Here is a 25250-nt window from a genome sequence, read left to right as displayed (position 1 = left end):
ATTTTTTTTCCACCTAATTGCTAGGATATGATAGACCTATTACAGATCTGAACAAAACTGAGCAGTAAGGGTGTTAGGCCTGAGGGAGTGGGGTGGGGGAGAGAGAAGTTTTTCACGTCCCGGAACGGCATTCAGGGTTAAAAATGTTCCTGGAGTAGAGCTTCCGGGCATGCGCAGTTAAAAATAGCGGACCGTCAACACAAAAAAGTTGCACAGTCGGTCTCATCCGCCCGGGAGAGGGTAAAATTTTGGCGGATCCGTCAAAAAACTGATGTGATGAACGACCGTCAGTCATGATCCACCACTAATGTAAGTCTATGGGGGAAAAAACGGATCCGTCCCTTTTTTGGCGGATCCGTTTTTTTCCGAAATTGGCGGATTTTGACTGACGCAAAAAAACTGAAGTTTGAAACAGGACTTAGGCATCGGGTTTCTGTCGCTGCACAGCAGAGACCCAACAGGTCTTGATGAACAAAACGTGTCAATTGCAGAAATCACAGGCATCTGAGGAGATGATGACAGCAAAAAAAGACACTGGATAGTGGCTACTGCAAACAGCCAATGAGAACAATACAGTATTCTTAGACAAAGGGGTGTGTCTTAGAGGGTCTTAAAAGACCTTGGGAGATGATGTCACTGAGGAATCCCAGTCTACTTATAAGAGCAGACGAAAAACCAAAAAACTGAACTGGAGTAGACTTGAATGACATGCATGATGTAAAAGCATGTTCACACTGGCCATAAAAGCAAGCAAAACCAAAGGAAAAAACAATGAAAATAAATAAGTAAAAAAGCAAGTGCATTAAATAACATAGGGTACTTGGTAAACACTATTTTGATCAAAAAAGTATAAAGTTGTCCCACCACGGCAAGGTGTACCCATTTGAGACAGTAACTGCACTAACGGTTAAAGCCGACATAGAGCACAACAAAGGGTGATGGGCGGCCATAGGGGAAAATGAGACAGGTGCATAACAGAATAAGCATTCTGTAATACTTTATTTCCCCTGTGATGATTCGGCAGGGAAATGAAACATTTCCAGTTTTTTTTCCATAGATCACAGGGGTCCTCAAAAGGGGGGCACTATATGATTAGCTTATTGTCAAAAGACCCTTAACAATTCTCTAGAAAGATAGAACTAGGATTTTATAATTGAAAGTTTCTATAGTAAATAACTAAAACTAGTGAGCGTGCTTCAATCCCTCTTATAGGTGAACATCAGAAGTGCATTATTTCATTGCATAATGGTTATTTTCAGCCTAATTGCATCATTATATTCCAGATTCAGTTTTGGTACCAGATGTGGGGATCCTCCAAAATATCAATATTCATAAAAACATTTAATCAAGAATTGGAACTACTGCTCGAGGTCACTGACTCTACTGGAGACAACTGGACAAAGGTTTCTTTACCAATCAAGAGTAATTCACTGGATACTGCTCAGGTAAGCAGATATTGCAAGATAAACAATCCTACATAGAGGTGGGGTAATACTGGTCTTACACATTTTGTGAATTGGTGTTGAATTTACAGGACTTGTCCAGAACTTTAAGGCTGGGTTCACACGTAGCGGAACTCTCACGGAAATTACCACGAGAGTTCCGGAATTCCATTCCACGGGAAAATCGCATTTTAAATTCCCGCGATTTTCCCATGGAAAAACTAGCATTTTGCAAGCGTAATTAGCTTGCAGAATTGCTAGCGTTTTCCAAGCGATCTGTAGCATTGCTTGGAGAAGTGATTGACAGGTTGGTCACACTCGTCAAACATAGTGTTTGACGAGTGTGACCAACTTTTTACTATTGAGGCCACCTATGCGGCATCAATAGTAAGAGAGAGAATGTAAAAAATAATAATTAAAAAAAAAATATTGTTATTCTCACCTTCCGACGTCCCACGCAGCCTTCCCGCCTCTCTCCACGCTCCCGATCCCAGTAATCCTTTGCGACAATTACCGCGATGACGTCCGTTCTCGCGGGATCGCGACGTCTCGCGGTCATTCGCGATGACGTCGCGCGAATGACCGCGAGACTTCGCGATCCCGCGAGAACGGACGTCATCGCTCGCAAAGGCTTACTGGGACCGGGAGCGTGGAGAGAGGCGGGAAGGCTGCGCGGGACGTCGGAAGGTGAGAATAACAATATTTTTTATTTTAAATTCTATTTTTTACAGTGATATGGTACCCAAAGCCCGGAGGACAGTCTCCTCTCCTCCGGACCGTGGGTACCATCCGCAAATGTTCTGCTTACTTTTCGCATGGTGTGCACAGCCACATGCGGAAAGTAAGCAGAACAATGCATTCCTATGGGTGCGGGATCGCCGCGATTCCGCGAAATTAATGAACATGCTGCGTTTTTTACCGCGAAGCAATTCCACCGAGGTAAAAACCGCAGCATTAGCACAGCATTGCGGAATCCCATAGGAATGCATGAGATGCTTATTTTTCGCGTTTTCGCAGCAAAATCGCACGGTTAAAACCGCCGCGGAAACGCGATAAAACGCCACGTGTGAACTCAGCCTGATACTGATGGTCGATCTTCAGTATAGGTCATCAATATCAGATCAACAGAGGTCCGACACCTACAGCCCCCGTTTATAAGCTACAGAATACAGCAGTCAACAGAGTAGCTAACAGTTTTTTTCGTCTTGGACTCAGAATACTGTAGTCTGTGTATTTCATATGAAATTATAGCAATACAAATATACAGTAGCGGCTATAGAGTCTATGAGTGCAGTATTACTACTCAGTTGTTTTTAAGGAGACATAGTACAGTTTGCTGCACTCACTGCTCTTTTAATCCTGTAAAGAAGCATTCTCATCAAAGTTCGTTTTAAATCATCATATTATATCACACTGTGTACTTACAATTGCTCATTTTGCCTTTCTATCCAGTTAAGTCTTCTCTTTTCTCTGCTCTTTCTCTGCTCTATGTAGAAACAGGAAGTCCCTTGCTCCGGCAAGAATCATTCCCCTCTTCAACTACTGACCCAGATACTCCCTACTCCCAAGGGACTTTTGCAGTGATGATGACTCATACAAGTAAAAGAGACTTCCTGTTTCTACATAGAGCTTAGAAGGATTCAGCTAGTCAGTTTTTAACATAGACCTAATAGAGAAGAGAAGAATTAGCTGGGAAGAAAGGAAAAATGAGCAATATATTAAGAGGATAAAAAAATTTGATGGGAGTGCTTTTTTAAATGCTGCTATGAATCTCTAACATATTAGCGGTGAAACTCCAGTGGGGCATCTGCTCTGGTTCTCCATGTCCCACCACCCATACAACACTATGACAGGGTTCCAATGGATTACTATGTCAGTTGTAGGCATCCTGTTGCTGCCATCTTCATACAGTTAGGAAGCAGTATTGTAGTATATAGTACGATCAAATGATTGCAGGTTCAAATCCCCTTAGAGAAAAGTAATTAAAAATGTTTTTAAAAAAAGAGAAAGGAAACAACAGATTGAATCTCCCAAGATTTCCTCATCCAAAAATGAGGAAATAAAATGCTTATTCAGTATCCACGCATTGAAATCCAATCTATGAAAATATAAAATTGATTAACCCATACAGCAAACGATGTAAAGAAAAAAGAAAAGGCAAGAATTTTTGCTTTCCATTTACTTCACTCCCTACCCCCCAAAAAATGCAATACAAAGTGATCAAAATGTCAGATATACTCTAAAATGGTAACATGAAAAAAACTGTAGATTGGCACCCCAAAAACAAGCCCTTATACAAGTGCATCACAAGAAAAAGAAAAATGTCTTGGAAAATAGTGACACAAGCCCAATTTTTTTTTAGTTCAGAATTCTTTGAAGCCACTGAAATAATACAAAAACTAAACAAGTTTGGCATTGTTGTAGTCATATAGACCTGAAGAATCACGTTACCAGGTCACTTTTACCACAAAATGAACGTGGTAAAAATTAAACCCAAAAAACAATGGCGGATTTTACTCATTTTTCAATGCGGATACAACTTTTAACGTGGGAGAAAATCAGGCCCTCATATGGCTACGTCGGCAGAAAAATAAAAAAAAGTTATGGCTCTTGGAACAAGGGAGAGGATCAATAGCGCAAAGGCAGAAATTTGCGATGTCATTGAGGGATTAAAAAATAAAAGCTGGAGTCTGATGAGATCTAAATGAGAATATCCTAATGCACAGTCCTCTTTCTTAGTATTTAATCTTTTCTGATTTAATAGGAAATATACTAAATGGTTGTCCTCAGCTCAAGATAATATCTGTCCATATGGCTGACATAATATTTAGCAAAAAGCTAAACTTCTGTATTTTTTCTTCTTCTAAAATTCTACATTGCCGTTTAGTGCTTCTATTCGAGCCAAATATTACATCATGTCGAGATTGATGGATGGTTTCAATATACTGTTAACAGATTGTTTAGTGTGCATTAACTACTTCAATTAATGTTTGCCATATTGTGTGAAAAAATCTAAAATTGTTCCTCCGAATAAAAAGATGAAGAACATATGTAAAACCCAGATCTGGAATTACGATCATGTTCAGATGAAAAAAAAGAAAGAAATGTAGTACTTACAGGGAAAGCCAAACCGTCATATATGGTATGTATCACTAATGACTAGTGTTGAGCATTCCGGGTATCGGCCGATATTCGCGGTATCGGAATTCCGATACTGAGTTCCGATTCTTTTAGCATATCGAATACTGGAATCGGAAGTTCCCATAATGCTATGAGCCAGTTTGATTTGATTCAGCCAATGAGGAATCCTAAGAAGTGTGGGCACATCCTGATAGGCATGTTAACTAATGGCATGGCTGTGATTGGCTGCTGAAATGATGTCATGATGCACTATAAAAGCCGCTTCCGCCATTTTGGGTTCGCTCTGCTGTGAATTCAGTTAGGGACAGGACGCTGCTCTTCTGACTCTGAGGGACAGTTAGAGATAGCGATTTTCTATATTGTGCTTTACCCAGGCTACTTTAGCAACCCCTGTGTGAAGCTTTCTTTTGCCTTGCAGCGCTGTTCACAGCTGTCTGCAAGGTCTGCGTGTGTGAGTGCAGCTCACGGTGTAGTGTGTTCTGCAGCCACCTCTGGTTGTAGGCCGCTCAGCGTGCGTCACTGCCTCATACGTTTTTTTTATTGTTGCTCATTTTTACTGATTTTTCCTATTAGTGTGCATCCATCCATATCCATCTACATTGGTTGCAAACACTGTATAGGAGTAGATAGCGGAGCCTTTCTGCAGCCTTTCAGTGCTAGTGCACAGTTCTCTGCACTGTTCACGGCTGTCTGTGTGGTCTCTGTGTGTGAGTGCAGCTCACGCTGTAGTGTGTTCTGTAGCCACCTCTGGTTGTAGTCCGCTCAGCGTGCGTCACTGCCTCATACATTGTCCTTTTTTGCTGTAGTGCTGCTTATTTTTCCTGAGTTTCTCCTATTAGTGTGCTTCTATCCGTAACCAGCTAGATTGGTTGCAAACACTATATAGGAGTAGATAGAGGAGCCTTTTTGCTGCCTTGTGCCCTGCAGCCCCAGCCAGATTAGTATTAGCCTATTTTTTGGAGCCTCATCTATTGCATTGTAGGTTACCTTCCTGCATTGTAATAGCTCCAAAAAGTTTGTGATACTATCGCTTTTACATCTTTGGTCACATCCTTTTTGTTTTTTTGAAAAAAAAACACGTAAATAAAGTTCACCAAACACTCCACTTTACAGTTGTGTAGGCCACATTAGCTCATATTAAAGTGTAGTCCACACACTTTATAAAATTAGTGTTTCTTATACCTGTTAGCAGCTGTTCAGGAATAAGCACACTAAGCCCTTAGTACTTTTCTGCCTATCTTTATCAGTCTACCAAGATGAAGAAGGCAGGGAGTAAGGCACGTGGTCGTGGGCGTGGAGTTTCAGCAGGGAGAGGACATGGGGATTCTGTGCCTGCTGCGGGCACCAGTGACTTAGCATCCCCCAGTTTTAACAGGGAACAGTCCTTTATGCCGTTGTCGGATGGATGGCAGCTAACGCATCAACTTCAATTACTTCCACATCCTCTCAGGTCCAGAGCACTGAAGAGCAACCATCTGTCTCTTCACCACCTGCCAAATTGCCCAGGCAGTCAGAGAGCCCTGGACAGGAGCCATCTTATTCTCTACTTCTGTTCTCTGAATCTGTTGGTTTGGAAAGAGGGGGCGAGCCAAGCAGCATTCTAGAATGTGAAGAAGAGGGAGTATGCAGTGATGCACAACAGCTTTGTCTCTCTGAATCTGAAGAGGCGGGTGGGCCAGTGCCTATGGTCAGCACACCTCAGTACGCATCTGATGATGAGACTCAGGTGCCACTTTCTGGTGTGTACTGGGCTGTCAAGACTACCCAGGAGAAGCAGGTGTTTGAAGAGGGTAGTGTAGATGATGAGGTCCTTGACCCATCATGGCGTGAGGAACAGGAAGGTGGTGGGAGCAGCTCTGAAGAAGAGATTCCCCGAATGGCCAAGACAGGAGGGAGAGGGCGGGGGCAGACTTGGTTGCCTGTAGCCTCCACTTCGGCACCTATTAGGAGCATTCCTCTTCCAAAACCCAAAACGGGCGCTCCCAGAACTTGCAGTGTGTGATCCTTTTTTGACACAGTTGCAGGTGACATTTGCTTTGTCAAATGCAAGCTGTGTCATCAGAAAGTCAAAAGAGGGAAAAGTGTCAGCAACCTCAATACCACAAATATGTGGAAACATGTGCGGACTAAGCACGTGGTAGAGTTACAAAGACACACTGAAGACGTAGGCCAACCTACAGCACCACCTACCACCTCTTCAGCTCGTGTTGTAGCCTCTTCCTCCAGCTCACACACAGCTGGTTCGGCTTCCTAACAGGATTGCCATGGAAGAACCTCTGGCACTGTTGTACAAAGACCCAGTGTAATTCCACCCACAGCACCACGTTCCCTGTCATCCTTACACTCCCAGGCCACTCTACAGCCATCGGTTGCACAGGCATGGGAGAAAAGGCGGCCTTACTCAGCAAACCATCCCCGAGCACAGGCTCTGAATGCTGGCACTGCACAACTATTTGCCCTTGAAATGCTCTCATTCAGGTTGGTGGAGACTGACACCTTCCGTATCTTCATGGCATTGGCAGTCCCACAATACAATGTGCCCAGCTGCTTTTATTTCAGCAGGCAAGCCGTCCCTGCCCTGCAAAAGCATGTGGAGGGAAAAATTAAACATGCGCTACTAAACGCCGTCAGTAGCAAGGTCCACCTGACCACCGATGCGTGGACCAGTGACCATGGACAGGGACGATACCTTTCCCTCACTGCCCATTGGGTAAATGTTGTGGAGCCGGATACAGATCTTGAGAGTGGCACTGTACGTGTTCTGCCAACTCCAAGGATTGCAGGAATCCAGTCTGTACACATTGACTCCTCCTCATACTCCAGTTCCTCAGAATCAGCGCTGCAGGAGCCGTCACGGTCTACCTCCACATGGACCCGTGAACGTTTACCTGTTACGACCGATATGAGCACAGCCGTGGCCAAACGTCAACAGGCCGTACTGAAATTAATTTCTTTGGGGAATCGAAGCCACACAGCGCAGGAGCTCTGAAATGCCATCAAGCAGGAGAGCGACGTGTGGTTTGTGCCAGCGAATCTCCAGCCAGGCTTGGTAGTGTGTGACAATGGCCGAAATCTGGTGGCAGCTCTGGGCCTAGGCAACCTCACTCACATCCCATGTCTGGCACATGTGCTCAACTTGGTCGTGCAGAGTTTTTCGAGGGACTATCCGGATCTTGATGCACTGCTGCACAAGGTCCGCATAGAGTGCGCTCACTTGTGGAGTTCCAGCATGGCAAGATCGCGCATTGCAGCTCTGCAGCGCCGATTCCGCTTTCCGGAACATCGCATCATAGGTGACCTACCCACCAGGTGGAATTCAACGTTACATATGTTGGAGCGGATGTGTGAGCAGCAGGCAGCAGTTATGGAGTATCAGCTGCATCAGGCGCAAACAAGTCGCACTGCGCGCCGTACACACTTCACCACCACTGAGTGGGCCTCTATGAAGGACATCTGCCACGTTTTGCGTGCCTTCGATGATTCCACGCGGATGGCAAGTGCAGATGATTCTCTAGTCAGCATGACTGTCCCCCTTATCTGCCTGCTTCAAAAATCACTGCAAGCACTAAGGAAGGAGGTTTTGGAAGAGGTGGAGGATGAGGAGTCACAAATGCCATCTGCTTCTGGACAGTCTGCGCAACGTGATTCCTCACAAAGGCCTAGGCAGGGGACACATTGTGAGGAGGATGAGGAGGAGTCAATGGAGGAGGAAGACATCTCTCCAGAGGAGGGAGGTACACAATGCTCTAGTAATCAGTATGTAGAGCGAGGGTGGGGTGATGCAGAGCAGGCAGAGATGACGCCTCAAGCAGGGGACTGCGTTTCTTGGCCAGTTGGGAGTCTGCAGCACATGCTTCATGCTGCAGTGCCTGAGAAACGACCGCCGCATCGCCCTCATTCACAACACGGCTGAGTATTGGGTGTACATCCTCCTAGATCCTCGCTAAAGGGACAACTTACAAAGCCTCATAACACCGTTGAACCGGGAGTGTAAAATGTGGGAGTACCAAGACACACTGGTGCATTCCATCATGTTCTCCATTCCACCCGAAAGCAGTGCTGCTAGTGCTTTACAAAGCAGCTCTGTGCGTCGAGGCAGTGGAGGAAGCTCTGCACAAAGAGGGAGCAGAGGCAGCACCTCAGCACAAGGCAAGAGCAGTATGGCCCAAATGTGGCAAAGTTTTGTGTGCCCACCACAAATGTCTACACCATCACAGACAGCTCCAGTCAGCAGGAGGCAACGTTTCCGTCAGATGGTGACAGACTACATGTCTTGCCCTCTCAGTGTACTCCCAGACGGCTCTTCCCCCTTCAAGTTTTGGGTCTCTAAGCTGGATACATGGCCAGAGCTCAGCCAGTATGCATTGGAGGTGCTGGCTTGCCCTGCTGTTAGTGTATTATCGGAGCGCGTCTTTAGTGCCGCAGGTGGTGTACTAACAGACCGTCGCACGCGACTATCCTCCGATAACGTTGACCGGCTTACTTTTCTGAAAATGAACAAGGTCTGGATCTCGCCGGAATTTGCCAGTCCTCTTCCAGAATAAATAATTGGTTGGCAACAGTATCCAGGTCTCCTGTTGTGTTCATGTTTCTACCACCTGAACTGTAATCCCTGGGCTCCAACACCGCCAGTTGTTGCTCAGAAGTGCCATCTGCACAGAGAAAAACACTAGCTCCTGTGTTAGTGGGGTTCAGTAACACCAGCTGCTCCCCTGCTGTGTGTCCGGCAATATCTCCTGCTTCCTCCACATTCATCCCAACATCAGATATTAAACTTGCTCCATTTAGGCCTCAGCCTACTCCATGATTGACCCTGTGCTCCAACACCGCCAGTTGTAGCTCATAAGTGCCGTCTGCACAGAGAAAAACACTAGCTCCTGTGTTAGTGAGGTTCAGTAACGCCAGCTGCTCCCCTGCTGTGTGTCCGGCAATATCTCCTGCTCCCTCCACATTCATCCCAACATCGGATATTAAACTTGCTCCAATTAGGCCTTAGCCTACTCCATGATTGACCCTGGGCTCCAACACCGCCAGTTGCTGCTCAGAAGTGCCATCTGCACAGATAAAAACACTAGCTCCTGTGTTAGTGGGGTTCAGTAATGCCAGCTGCTCCCCTGCTGTGTGTCCGGCAATATCTCCTGCTCTCTCCACATTCATCCCAGCATCAGATATTAAACTTGCTCCAATTAGGCCTCAGCCTACTCCATGATTGACCCAGTGCTCCAACACCGCCAGTTGCTGCTCAGAACTGCCGTCTGCACAGTCAACATATGGTCCAATGTTATTGGGGTTCAGTAATGTCAGCTGATCCCCTGCTGTGTGTCAGGCAATTTCTCTTGCTCTGCCCACACTCACACAACTACAGATTTTAAACTTGCTCCAAATAGACCTCTGGCTCCACTCTGTTTGTACTATTAACCCTGGGCTCCAACACCGCCAGTTGCTGCTCAGAAGTGCCGTCTGCACAGTCAACATGTGGTCCAGTGTTATTGGGGTTCAGTAATGTCAGCTGATCCCCAGCTGTGTGTCCGGCAATTTCTCCTGCTCTGTCCACACTCACACAACTACAGATTTTAAACTTGCTCCAATTAGGCCTCTGTCTCCACTCTGTTTGTAGCATTTACCCTGGGTTCCAGCACCGCCAGCTGGTTCCCGGCAGTGTCTTTGGCACGGGTACTCCCTCCTGCCCAGTCTGGTTCCAGCACGCCAGCTGTTTCCGGGTAGTATCAACGTCACTTTGCCTCCAAAACTTTGTCCTGTCGTGTTGCGGTCGGGTTAGCCGACTCTATGGTGCCTGCAGTTTAGGTGCTTCCTATGTGGGCTGCGGGATCTGGCAATAAAGGCTGGTTCCATAGTGCCAATAGGACAAGCACCCCCTGTAGGACTGTGGGTTTCGGTAACTGCGCCGGCTCGCGGCCTTGCAACTTTGTTTTTCATGGGTACTTTCTGCTACCCATCCGGGTTCCTGTACCGTCAGCTGGTTCTCGGCAGTACCTTTGGCTTAGGTGCCTCCTTCTTGGTATCCGAGTTCCAGCAACGTATGCTGGTCCTTGGTAGTGCTTTCTAGCACAGATACCTCCTGCTTAGTAACTGGGTTCCAGTACCATCAGCTGGTCCTCGGTAGTGCCATTTGCTCTTGTTCCTTCTGCTGCCCCTCCGGGTTCCAGCACCGTCAGCTGGTCCTCGGTAGTTCCATTGGCTCTTATAGCTTCTGCTACCCATCCGGGTTCTAGCACCGTCCGCTGGTTCTCGGCAGTGTCTTTGGCACGGGTACTCCCTCCTGCCCAGCCTGGTGCCAGCACGCCAGTTGTTTCCGGGTAGTGTCAATGTCACTTTGCCACCAATACGTTGTCCTGTCGTGTTGCGGTCGGGTTAGCTGACTATGGTGCATGCAGTTTAGGTGCTTCCTATGTGGGCTACGGGATCTGGCAATAAAGGCTGGTTCCGTAACGTAGACGTAAAGTTATATGCAAAAATTTTAGCTAATCGATTGGCCCCTCTTTTGCCTTCGGTGGTACACTCGGATCAGGTGGGGTTTATACGAGGAAGAGAGGCAAGGGATTGTATAGGTAAAACCCTTATCCTGACTGCTCATGCTAAAGCAAAACAGAAACCATTGGCTCTGCTGTGGATTGATGCAGAAAAGGCCTTTGACCGTGTACACTGGGGATTCATGTTTGTGGCCCTTCGACAAATGGGACTGGGTAATCGCTTCCTACAAAGGATTGCGGCTCTCTATTCCAGCCCTTCGGCGAGGGTTAAAGTCAATGGGGCGATGTCGGATCCTATAACCATTGGGAACGGAACCCGGCAAGGGTGTCATTTATCGCCCTTGTTATATGCAATAGTCATGGAACATCTTGCAGTGGCGATTAGGAAGAACCCCAGTGTGCACGGTTTATGGGTAGATCAGGTACATTATAAGGTCTCTCTTTATGCGGATGACCTCCTCCTATATATTTCCCAGCCTCATATTACCCTCCCATCATTGATGGAAGAGTTCCAAAAATATGGAGCAGTCAGCAACTTTAAAATTAATTTCCAGAAAACCGAAGCCCTCAATATATCTCTGAGGCAGACAGAGCTTACAAGAATCATGGGAAACTTTCCCTTCAGGTGGAGGTTTAAAGCTATTCAATACTTAGGAGTACAAATCCCTACTGATATGAATGATCTGTACAAATTAAATTACCTGCCCCTCTTGGATTCAACCTTAAAACGTTTAAGAGAGTACGGACGAAAGAATATCTCGTGGTTTGGCAGGATGAACTCATTTAAGATGGATATTCTCCCCAGATTTTTATATTTGTTTCAGGCGGTTCCGATTACTCCGCCGAAAACTTTCTTCCAGACCATCAGATCGGCATTGATCCGATTTATCTGGCAGACCTCCAGACCCCAAATAAAGTACTCTACCTTGACCGCCCCGAAGCTCAGGGGTGGCGCAGGCCTCCCTGACCTTGAGTTATACCATAGAGCATCTATACTGATGCTTATTTGATTGGCAATTTGGTCATCACGTCAAACAGTGGGTTCAACTAGAACAGACATCTTATAAGGTTCCATTGCGCCATCTCCCATGGATCCGACGCCATGACTTGGTCATAAATGATTCTGAGGGAAATACAGACGTTTTGACTCGTGGGGTTTTACAGTTGTGGAATCGTGTTAAAACCAGAAAGAAACTGATCAGTACCCTGAACCCGTTGACTCCAATATTTGGTAACCCGGATTTTCCTCCAGGGTGTTGCAGAGACCAATTTCTGGGTTGGCATAGAGGGTCTGACTTGCGTTTGGGACAGGTGTTGATAGAGGGGAGGGCTCCATCTTGGGAAAGCTTAAGGGAAGGGTCCTCCTCGGGAGCAATCTCCTGGTTGGAATATAATCAGTTGAGATCTTTTATTCGGGGATACTTGGGCGACCGTTCTTCTCACCCACCCATGACACGATTTGAAAACTTATTATCACAACAAGATCCTCCTTCTCACCTGATCTCTCTTTTATATAAGATACTTCACTCAGACGATCCGGATGCGGCTCCAAGTTACATCCGAGCATGGGAGGAGGAGATGGGACATAAATTTACATCTGAGGACCTTGATAAAGCTTGCTTTTTCACACATAAAATGTCTCCGGCCAGGGGCGCACAGGAGAAAAATTTCAAGATACTGTCCAGGTGGTACCTGTCCCCCGTCAGGCTAAAGTCAATTTATCCGTCAGCTGACGACACCTGTTGGCGATGTGCGACGGAAAGAGGCACGCTTTTCCATATCTGGTGGCAGTGTCCTGCTATACAACCCTTCTGGGTAGAGGTTTTTGGAGCGTATCAAAAGATTTCTGGAACACATGTTCCACCCTCCCCGCAAATTGCCCTCTTGTCAATCCTCCCAGGCCCCATATCCACTCAGAAAAGAAGCCTTCTCAGATTTTGCATTTCTGCGGCGCGCATGGTTATTCCACGCCATTGGCGCACAACAACAATACCGACCATGACAGAATGGGTGACAGAATTTGCAGATATATTCCGTATGGAGGAATTAATGGCCGAAATGGAGGGAGACAGTACCCGCCTGATTCGTGTGTGGCAGCCTTGGATACTATTCAAGGAAACCCCCAAATTACCTCGCTTGGTCGAGGGAGCAAATTAAAGGTCGGCGTAGAGGTCCGAGGCCCGCTTACTTCACTTCACCTACCTTTCTCCCTTTTCTTTCCTCCCCCCTTCATGCTCTCTTTGAGTTTCTTATTTTCTTTTCTTAGGTTCTCTTTATTGTTTCTTGACGTACACCTCCACTGGTCACATGGAGACTTTGTTAAGCACGCCCGCAGTTATTACTCTCTTAATTAATGATGTTGATGTCCCGAAAGAAACACGGGGCGGCGTGACATCTTTTCCGTTGATGTCTGTATACGCAATAATATATGACAAATGTATATATAGTTAAGAACAGCAGCCACGGGATGTTATACGTGTGCCCTCTGGTATACAATTATTTTGATGACTCTGCGGCACCAGAAGATATTTCGTCATTACGAGTGTATAGCAATAATGTGGCTTCATGTGCCTTGGTGTACACTGTTTGTTGTCTTGTATTTTGTTGTTTATTGGTTTTCAATAAAATAGATTCAACATAAAGGCTGGTTCCGTAGTGCCATTAGGACAAGCACCCCCTGTAGGACTGTGGGTTTTGGTAACTGCGGCCGGCTCGCGGCCTTGCAACTTTGTTTTTCATGGGTACCTTCTGCTACCCATCCGGGTTCCAGTACTGTCAGCTGGTTCTCGGCAGTGCCTTTGGCTTAGGTGCCTCCTTCTCGGTATCCGAGTGTCAGCAACGTCTCCTGGTCCTTGGTAGTGCTTTCTGGCACAGGTACCTCCTGCTTAGTAACCGGGTTCCAGTACCATCAGCTGGTCCTCGGTAGTGCCATTGGCTCTTGTTCCTTCTTCTGCCTCTCCGGGTTCCAGCACCGTCAGCTGGTCCTCGGTAGTTCCATTGGCTCTTGTAGCTTCTGCTACCCCTCCAGTTTCCAGAACCGTCAGCTGGTTCTCGGCAGTGCCTTTGGCTTAGGTGCCTCCTTCTCGGTATCCGAGTTCCAGCAACGTCTGCTGGTCCTTGGTAGTGCTTTCTGGCACAGGTACCTCCTGCTTAGTAACCGTGTTCCAGCACCGTCAGCTGGTCCTCGGTAGTGCCATTGGCTCTTGGTCCTTCTGCTGCCCCTCCGGGTTCCAGCACCGTCAGCTGGTCCTCGGTAGTTCCATTGGCTCTTGTAGCTTCTGCTACCCCTCCGGTTTCCAGCACAGTCAGCTGGTTCTCGACAGTGCCTTTGGCTTAGGTGCCTGCATCTTGGTATCCGAGTTCCAGCAACGTCTGCTGGTCCTTGGTAGTGCTTTCTAGCACAGGTACCTCCTGCTTAGTAACCGGGTTCCAGTACCGTCAGCTGGTCCTCGGTAGTGTCATTGGCTATTTTTCCTTCTGCTGCCCCTCCAGGTTCCAGCACCGTCAGCTGGTTCTCGGCAGTGCCTTTGGCTTCGGTGCCTCCATTTCGGTATCCGAGTTCCAGCAACGTCTGCTGGTCCTTGGTAGTGCTTTCTAGCACAGGTACCTCCGGCTTAGTAACCGGGTTCCAGTACCATCAGCTGGTCCTCGGTAGTGTCATTGGCTCTTGTTCCTTCTGCTACCCATCCAGGTTCCAGTACCATCAGCTGGTTCTCAGCAGTTCCTCAGCCTTCTTGTACCTTCTGCTACATTTCCAAGTTCAAGTTTTTTTAAATGGTTTTTGGTAATCACTCTGGATCTCCCTGATGACGACCCTGAAGACCACCCCGAAGAAGACAACGACACTTAAGACGATGACCCTGAAGACGACGACCCTGAAGACCACCCGGAAGAAGACGACGACCCCAAAGACGATGACCCCGAAGACGACGACCCTGAAGACGACCCCAAAGAAGACCAAAAGATGACCCTGAAGAAGATGACCAAGAGGACAAAGAACATGAAGACAACCACCAAGATGCAGAACAACAAGCGACAGAAGACCAAGAAGCAGAAGAACAAAAAGCAGAAAAACAAAAAGCAGAAGAACATTAAGGATAAGACTAAAAATCAGAGCAAAAGATATTATCTAAATTATAAGCAGAAGAAGACTAAGCAGTGTATGGGGGTGAGTCCGTTTCTCCTCGTGGTGCCCCTGGAATATGCCTGCTGCAGGCCAAACTGAACGCGGACAAATCCTGTTGTAAATCTTTTGTGACAGGCAGAACGGAAGGTGTAATCTTCAAACTTTTATAGATAACAACTACAGGAATGCCTGTCACAAATAAGAATATGATGAAGAAGAAGAATAGGAAGAAGATGAAGAAGTAGAATATGAAGAAGAATAATAGTTGAATAAGAAGAATATGAAGAATGTTAAAAAAAAGAACAATAGGAAGAAGGTGAAGAAGAAGAAGATGAATAAGGTGAAGAAGAAGTTGATGAAAAAGATGCTGCTGCTGAGGCTCATGAAGGAGAAAGTGTGGGAGAAGTAAAAAAGAAGGTGAAGAGCATGGAAGTAGTGAAACATACATATCTGGCAAAATATAAAAAAGGTTAACATAGTCAATATCTTTGCAACTCCGAATGTCTTTAAAAAACAAATTATTCCTGCTATTCCATTTGATTGGGCTAAACCTCTATGCTTTTAATGTCTCCTCCACCTCCCCCAATACATTCTACATTATTCTTAGTTGTTTTTCTTCATGTAGAATTAACCTACAAGGAAAGAAAGGGTTTATTTTAATTCCGATATTTCTGTCCCTTGACTTGCATTGGTTTCCTGTATCGGAATCGGCGATACCCGATACTTTTTGGGTATTGGTCCGATCCAATCCGATCCGATATTTCACGATATCGGAAGGTATCGCTCAACACTACTAATGACGATACATGATCAACTGATAATTGATAATATGATTACCAGAAACAATACTGTAAGAAGAATGACATCAGATATACTGTATGCAACACACAATGATAGTTTGGCTGACAGCTCTCTAAGATGTATAGCTAGCTACTTCCAATAGGTGACACTAGAATTCAAGTCCTCTTCTTCCCTGAAGAGGCAATTTGCGTATTTAATTTCCTAGAAGAGCATTGCATGGTCTTTAAGTATCCTTACACAGGCATGTCACTTTACACAAGGAGGGACATTATCCCTTAGATCACCAGTCAGAGGCCGCTCATCTAGCCAAATAAGATCTCTTGCTTTGCACTGAGGAGGGGTAACACTCTGAAGCATGTGTCTGTAATTAGAGATTCTGGTTTGGCTTTTATCCTAAATCATGTGACAAGGCTCCTTAAAGGGTCCATTGAGTATAATGCAGCATTTACACCACTTTTGCGGTCAAGACCATGGGATCTTTACTGGAACCTCATCATAAGATCCCGCCACATGCTGTTTGGATCTGTCAACCCCGAATCGAATTCATGACTCCTACATGAACCAAGCTTTATATAATTTTCTTCCACTATTATGACGTAATATTAATTTACTTTTTCCTTGCAGATCATTTTGGAGGCCACACATTACTCACCTCAGGCTTTGGTTGCTATTGATGACATTGGTTTGTCCATACATTGTGTGGCTAATAACGCACTTTCAGGTAAGATTGGAAATTATTTAGTCAATCATTTCCTCCCTGAACTTTACAACCTGGTTTGATTCAGAGAAAAAAATGGAAACTGACCAGTATCACGACCCAGTGCAGTGGCGTCTGAAGTTGAACAGGAGCCATGGAATAAGTGGGTTGATATATAATCTGATTTGAGATCTGAATATTTTTGTTTGAAGGGGATCTGAATTAAGATTCTGAAAATATATTTAGAGCTTATGATATCAATATAGGGCTAAAGTCTGGTATTTAATATAGAGGTTTTGAATGTACATTAGTCAGTCTAATCCAGGGTCTTACAATACTTTAAGGGTCTTGTTTGGAGTCTGGATAGGGATTTGATATTACTATAGTAGGGGCTGAACTCCTTTAGCCACTAGAGAATAGAACATCAATATGATGCAAATCAAATTTGTGTTGAATCTGTAGAAAGTTGCTAAACTCAATTAATTCAAACAATTTCAGAGAAGTTTTGCGTGAATTCACTAAAATGCCTGCTGCGATTTTACACATTGCTGAAGTTTGCATCAGCCACCGAAAAATCACATGGCCATGAGAGCAGCGGGCCAGGATACACCATAATATCTTGCACCTATCACATCACATGGTATAGCACAACCCATCAGAAGGCACTATCATAGCCTGTGTAAAAGCAGAGGCAGAGAACACAGCAGCCATTCTGTGGTGAATCTGGATCATGAGAGGACATCACAGCTCACAGATCAGCCATAGAAATAGGGAGAAATAGCCATAAAACACTGAATGAACTGTACATATAGTGTGCAATATAGCTAAGAAGATTAGTGTGTGAAGAACAGGCTGTTGACTACAACCAATTACTATCTGAGTGTAAATCCAATAAAATACAAATTTTATTAAGTATTCAATATACAAAAGTTCATATAGATGTACATAAAAGCATAAAAGGGTTCACATACGGGGAAGGAACAGAGAAGCAAATATGGAGAAAATGGGCCCTAGATAAACATCAAGAGGTGGGAAGAAGGTTTTAAAGTCATATAGATTATATATGTACCATAGTACATGGCTTTAAAGTGCGCCAAGATGTAAACCATGAAAAGAGTAAATTCAATAGCCGTGCCGTATGCAGGGTCTCTTGTGAGGTCCCTAGCAGTTTCTCACATATCAAAAATGCATAGTGTAGCAAATGCCACTCTTGCCCATAAATCCTCACTAAGGGTTCCCAGCTTTCCATTACTTTTGAATTTTTTAGGAAAATTCCGCAAAGCTGGAAAATTTGAATTTCGAAAGATTTCGAAAGATTAACTCATCTCTAACACCATTTCACATAAGCCACATCACACAGAAAGACCAGTCATACATTGTGGTGACTCTACAAAGTATTCTCCCAGGCTGAAATCTCGGTGATTTCGTTTAGGCCGGGATCACACTTGTGAGAAACATAGAAATGCATGCAGCCGCACACTCCGGTCCCGAGTGCCGGCGGCAGTGCCGGATATTGAGGTGCGAGACTCGTGCGAGTTTCTCGCATGTGTGATCCTGGCCTTAGACTAGATCTACAGAGCTGCCTTATTGCACATGAGGTATAGAAGACTACTAAATTAAAGCACAGGATTTTCAACATAGTTTTGGACAAAAGGTCCAGTGAATTTTTTTCTTCCTTATTACGTATGGAACGCTATGTAATTGGCACCACTTAGTAAGCAGTTTTTGAGATCTTCCTTAGTGGTTGTTAGTCCGCTTTATGTTTTTTATTCTATACAGTAGTAACAGTTCCTAAAACACTAGCTCCACAAATAAATGTACTAACCTTATGAGAATGTTTTAAAAAGTGGAGATCACATGTATATAATTTATAATATTTTGTAAGATCGACTCAATAATTTGGAGAAGTATCTTCTGTAATAAAGTTAATATCCAAATGAAGAATGTCAGAAGCTCCATTTTGGAGAAGTTGTTTTTTAAATATTTTGCTCCGAATGCTTTACTGAGGTATCATATAGATGGGCCATCTTGGGGAATTATCCTCTATGGATTATATTATTTCTATCAACAGGTCAATCGAAAGAGACAATAATTCATCACTGTCCGTCTGGCTTTTCGTGTGGAGATGGCAACTGCATACCATGGAAAAAGCGGTGTGATTTTACAAAAGACTGCGCAAATGGCATTGATGAAAACATATGTCGTAAGTCATTCCTTACTGAATATTTAGTGTACTTGGGATCATTTTGTGAATTATTTAGTAACATAAGTTGATCATTTTTGAGTCTAGATTTATGTTTTCACTCCATAGAAAAATTGACAAATGGGTTTTGTTAACTTGGTGAACTAAAGCATAATTTTGACACCATGGGACGGATAATAGCGTCATGTAGCAAGTTTGCACTGAAAAGATCCCATGTTGATCCCATATAGTGAAGCCTCATATGGTATTAGATATTCTTACACAGCAGCAAAGCATCCATAAAATGATCAATGTTGGGTAATTATGAATCTTCCACAGGGAAGAGGTGTGTCAATAATTCCTAGTTCTTATTCAAAGCAATCATCTAGTACCTTGGACACGTGCCTAAGACAAATCAATTCTTCATAGTGGGCAATCCATTTTCGAAATGGAAATCTATTGATGAACAGGTTATTGTCCCAGGTCTATCAACTGAAATCACCAATAAAACCTTACTATCCCCAGTAGATGAAAAACAACACTATATTATGGGAATCAGAAAAAGTTTTTGAGGTGAACATGCAAACCCCTTAAAATCAATTATATTCAGCCTATCTGATACCTGCCTGACTGTGGAGGTTGGCACCCTAAGAAACGATTTTGGCGCTCCCACTCAACGAGGGCTATCCCTCACTCCCCTACCAGTCCCTGATTTGACAGGTGGGAAAACAATGTCAAGATAGTGCAGAAATGAGAAATCAAAATGCCCTAAATCTAATGCAGAATCCCAAACCAATGCTAAGCAACATCAAGGTATCAGGCATTATGGACATCAGCATCATCGTTTATACCTCCTGATGAACCACTATGGTGGAGAAATGCGTCGGGGTTCTTCCATACATGATAAGTGACGGCTTTGGATTTTTCACCTAATTGTATATCCCTGAGCTGGGACTATTCGTGCTTATTATCATGTCTTTTGGGCATATTGTTGGTCTTAAGATATCATGATGTGGATTTATTTGGCTTTTATCATTTGAGTGTTTTGGTTTGGGATTCTGCATTAGATTTAGGGAATTCTGATTTCTTATTTCTGCACATTGTTTTCCCACCTGTCAAATCAGTGACTGGTAGGGGAGTGAGGGATAGCCCTCATTGAGTGGGAGCACCAAAATCGTTTCTTAGGGTGCCAACCTCCACAGTCAGGCAGGTATCAGGCTGAATATTAGGGTTGTGCAGCATCTCAGAATAGGTCTTTTTTCTTTATTGTGGCATTTGCCAAGAAATTTCACTGGGAATGTGTTTTTTAATATTTATTTAATAAAAAATTGATTTTAAGGGGTTTGCATGTTCAATTCCCCCCTATCCCTCCCTAATAGATGCCATGGATTTCCACATACTGTATCTGCAGACTTGCAACAGCTGGAGAACTAGAGGTTGGAGACCACTGGCTTTGATTCAGGAGATATTTGTCTCTGTCAATAGTATATATAGGATTATAACTTTCTTATGTTTACTTATTATTTGTATGACATACAGAGAATGGATACCAAGGAAAGCCAAGGGAGGCTGCAAACTCCAATTCACAAATACTTTGCAAATATCCACATACACAACATTGTTGCTACATAATACAGGAAAATACCCAATGCCACAACAAATGTTATATGGACATAATAACGGATTCAGTACAAAATTAGAATATCATCATATAATGAAAAAAATGTACACTAGAATCAACAATTACAAACATACACATTGTTATTAAATACTGAAAAAAATTCACATATACAGACAATGCATATTAAAAAGTGGGAAACCACAAGGTGGTGCAAAAATGCTAAAAACCTCCACACGTGAAGCTTACAGAGTCATTGTTCGGGTGTGTGCACACGTCGCGGATTTGTTGCAGATCCGCAGCGGATTTTCTGTGCGGAATCACCGCAGGTCCGCAAGTGTGAGACCAAACAATGTTATTCAATGAGAAAAAAAAAATTGCTGTGCACGTGCTGCGGAAGATTCCGAGCGGAATCCGCAGCGGTTTATTTTCCGCAGCATGTCAATTCTTTTTGCGGATCCGCATGCGTTTTACGCCCGCTGAATTAATGAAATCCGCAGGGGTAAAAACACATGCCGCTCCGCAACAAATCCGCACTAAATTCGTACAAAAAAATGCACCAAATCCGCAAAAAAAGGCGAGGATTTCTATATGCGTTTTCTGGCAAGAGATGCAGAATCCGCTCAGGAAATTCCTGAGCCCAATTCACAACATGTGCACACACGCTTAAGTTGTGAGTGAAAATAGGATAATTAAACAGATACATATGGTGGGGATATGCATACGAATAAGAGAGCAGGTACCTATGGTTAGATGTTAACAGGTACGGACAGGGACAGAAATTCAGCCGTGGCATTTGAAATCACGTAGGCCCATGTTGTCCCCGTCCCCAAGCATCAAATGGGATATATTACAAATATTACCCTGGATGGAGAAAAGGAAGATATACTTCAAGACCAATATTTCTAATGATACCAGTGGCCTGCTGTCGGAGGCAGCAACTTTGTGCTCCGTCACAACTCTTAACAGTATGGGTGTCTTTAGACATGGATTCTGTTAACAATGTAGCAGACAAAGCAGCCCACAACCAGACAGGCCCTTCTGGCATTTGCCAGAATTGCCAGATGGCCAGTCCGGCCCTGGATGTTAACCAAGGGCCCTACATGGCCAAATATTACTTGCCACACTGATAAACCCACACCTAATGCAAAACAAAAAGACCCATTCCACTTCAGCATCAGTATACAAATGTATTACACATGAAGCAATACCTGTAATGTAGGATACAGCACACACCATAAGACCCGACGCACGTTTCGGCAGTTTGCCTTCGCCTACATTTCACTATTACTACGGGCGCCAGCAGACTTATGAAAAACATTTACATAGACCTTGCATGGCAGTATACAGAGTCCAAGTGGTTCCATATAGCATGTTTAAAAGTGTTAAAGGAGATGAAAAGAAATGTAATTATAAATTGCAAAATACACTTTATAAGAGATTCATACTCATTATGTCTATTGAGGTAATCACTATAGAAGTTAACAAGTAAATAAAAATAATTTACAAGTTTTTTTTGCAAAGTTTTTATCAGCACAACCAAATGACAACCATTTTAATGGTAGTATGAATTGCTAAAAGTTCGGACATTACGTAGGAACTTATTAGTAATTACATTTTTTTTACTTATTCTTTTTCTATTCCCTGAGAACCCTTTTAAGTGAGGCATTATATTCTCCCATAGAAGCATTGCAAATATCTCTTCAATATGGCATGCCAATGGACATACTAGGATTTATTTTTCATGGATCTGTCTGCAGACTGTAAGAAAAATGCCCTGAGCACCTCTGTATAAAATTAGAGGCACATGGAAATTTTGGAAAGCACTTTGCAGATACAGTGTGTATAGAGTATGGACACATGCATGAATTTATATATCGCTAGCTTGCGTTAAGTGCTAAAACCAAGAATGCACTGGTTAATGAAATTTGAATGGTTTTGTACAGATAAAAAAGGAATATATCTTATTTTGCTATTAGCTACATTTCCTACATCCACTTTATGGCTTTTTTTTTGGGGTTCTTTTCCTTCTTCAGCTGCTAAATGTGACTTTGAATCCGACGATTGTGGCTGGCGCGAGATGCGTCACTTTGATTACTTTGACTGGGTCAGGGACTCTAACATCAACTTGGAGCCGGAGTATCTCTCCCAAACACCACCCCAGGACCATACCACAAACTCAACGGAAGGTAACATTCCTCAAATTACCAGTTCGCTTCAAAAAACTGTCCTTATTCGTATAAAAGTTTATCATCTTTCTAATTTATTTACTTTTTGTATTAATTTCCTGATGGTTTTCAAGTTCACTATCCCAGGGAATAAAAAGTATCCTCGTTAGTGTCTCGTTAGAGTTATCAAAACTGTGTCTTGTAACGAGCTTCGCTTGACCAGAAGACGTTTCCACTGAATAGCAGCAAGCACAGATGTATAAAACTATGGAACATTGATCAACAAATTGTATTAGAAAATTGTATTACTTTTCATTTCTCAATGAATACGTTTTGCTTGATGGAACAGCAATCACATCCCATGAGCCAATATCCATTTTTTATTTTATCGATGGTCCTATGGGATATCATACAACATAGTTTTAAAAAATTGTATCAACACCTTGCAGCATACACAGCAATTTTTCATTGTTTTTTTTTATCCATGCCTTCCAAGAACCATAGCTTTATATTTTTTTTGCTGTCAGCGCAGCAGTAACTGCTGTAATTGGCGCTAGCTCCGATAAGAACATTTATGTTTTTGATGCTGTTGTCAATCCTGATGGTATTTAAAAGGTGAGGAACAGTGTAAGGTTTGCTTCTGACACCCATCATACTCCCGTCCAGAATCCATTTAGTGGGCACGGCCTCGCTCAATAACTTTTATACACTGTCCGAAACCTACAAAAAAAATGGAACCTAATGTCCCAAAAATCGGTATTAAGAAGTGAGAAGGACACCATATGTATATAACAATATGGAAAATTGTATTAATTTTTCACAATGTAACAACAATTCTAAAGGTGAAGACAAGAACAGGGGGACATTGCGTCATTTCAGCTAAGGTCAGACTTAAAAATCCTAGTTGCTGTCTATGATAGACTCTGGCTGTATGGTCAGATAGTAAAAGGCTTGTTTAGGGGTGGGGACATGATTTAAATAACTCTGTACCATAGTGAAGTATCCCTTTACATGACGTAGGGGAAAGTGTATCAAGACTAGAGCAAAAAGAACCATCCCCAACCATGATCCTAACCAAAGGGAGATGCTACGCATAAGGTGCCGTGGATAGTGCTGTCCTAAAGTACTTACCCCTGCGAGGTGCAAAATTTCCATCCTGTTGCAGCCCTGACGCGCTTTTTGCGTTTTAGGCTTCCTTGGGGGGGGGTAAAAGTATGCATATCGCACACTTGACCGCCATTCCCGGTGCAAACACCAGCAAATCCTTGCAGCTCACAGTGTGTGTGCTCGGAGGATTCACAAGTTTGCAGTCACACATAGTGACTGTAGGCTTTAATCCCTTCACGACATTTGATGTATATTTACATCATGGCTGTGAAGTGGTTCCTGCAACCTGATGAAAAATTATGTCATGGGAACCTTCAGTCACTGTGTCTTCAGACACGGGACTCGTCACCACGAAGTGGGTTTCGCTGCCCTTCTCGCAACTGATTTATGTGATTGGCTGTTCAATTCTGAGCAGCCAATCACAGTGATTTCAGTGTTTCGGCAAATGAAATTGCCCGAAACAGTTATTTACTGCTATTTTCTGTAACAGCATCGATCATAGGCTGGTATCAGGAAACTGCAGTATTAGCAGCCCCAGCATTGATTGGTGCATTTGTACTATTACATCCGATCGTACCAATCAGTGATCAGGAGGGCAGTCTGACCTCTTGATGACCACTCTGCACAGCCTAATTCCATCTTGGAGACATGTGCAGAGCGGTCACTGTGTCATTCTGCTGCTGATATGCTGGGCCTTGTGAGGTCACTCACTATTTTAGCCTGTGCCACCACTTTGGCTGCTGCTGGTGCTTGTAGACCTGAAGATTAGAAATAAGAAGACCTTCCTGACCTGTTCCTGTCCTGTGTCCTGTCCCCTGTATTTTTCCAATCCACCCTAATCCCTCTCTCCCCCTTTCCCATTTTTATCCCTCTCCTCTTCCTCAGCCCCCTTCTGCTGCTGAGTGCTGATCAGTATTTTTTTGCTAGATCTTCCACATTTTCTTTTGCACCATCCCCGTGCATGTGTCCTGCAACCACCTACCGCTGATCAGTAATGCACATCACTGATCAGCATCCATGCTCGCTTTTGGCCAGGACTTTTTTCGTTGTCAATTTCCCCCCCCTTGCACCACCTCTGGGCATGCGTCCTGCAGCCGTTGATCGCTGATCAGTGATGGACATTACTGATCGGCATCCAGCTGTTTTTTTTTCTTAAAAAGAATAAAAGAATATCAGCTAAAATAATAATTTAGATTAGTTGATAGCAGTACCTTCATGAGGGTTCAGTCTGGGTGTCCCTAACTTCTTAAACCTTAAATCTGGGTGTGTACTTTGAGGTACTCACGCAAAGCTTGTACATTTCAATTCCGTACCGGGCCCTCTTACTGGTCATAGTAATCTTAGTGTATGTAAACTTTTGAACTTTTGACTTTGCAGTAATAAAAATGCCTTAAAACATTCTCTCTCTCATTATTCTGGCATTTGGCAAATATTAATATTTATGGTAATCCTAATTGACCTAAAACGGGAAAGGTTT

At 43.8% G+C, this 25250-nt stretch overlaps 1 protein-coding gene across 2 annotated transcripts in view; it reads left to right on the top strand.

Annotated features, from left to right (window-relative positions):
- The window catches only part of MALRD1 (MAM and LDL receptor class A domain containing 1), a 586417-nt gene that overhangs the window by 175640 nt on the left and 385527 nt on the right, over positions 1 to 25250 (top strand). For both annotated transcript variants that reach the window (XR_012233447.1, XM_073581848.1), the window contains exons 12-15: positions 1284 to 1445; positions 16626 to 16722; positions 18770 to 18901; positions 22535 to 22687. Coding sequence is in view for 1 of the 2 variants with exons in the window: in XM_073581848.1 (XP_073437949.1) it covers positions 1284 to 1445; positions 16626 to 16722; positions 18770 to 18901; positions 22535 to 22687 (544 nt within the window). In the remaining variant the exon portion in view is untranslated. The remainder of the gene's footprint in view (positions 1 to 1283; positions 1446 to 16625; positions 16723 to 18769; positions 18902 to 22534; positions 22688 to 25250) is intronic.

Source organism: Dendrobates tinctorius, unplaced genomic scaffold (genome assembly GCF_039654945.1).
Source record: "Dendrobates tinctorius isolate UK_male_01 unplaced genomic scaffold, ASM3965494v1 ptg000070l, whole genome shotgun sequence".
NCBI classification, from domain to species: Eukaryota; Metazoa; Chordata; class Amphibia; order Anura; family Dendrobatidae; genus Dendrobates; species Dendrobates tinctorius.
The sequence above is the reverse complement of the archived record's forward strand: the minus strand, read 5'-3'. Positions and strand labels throughout refer to the sequence as shown.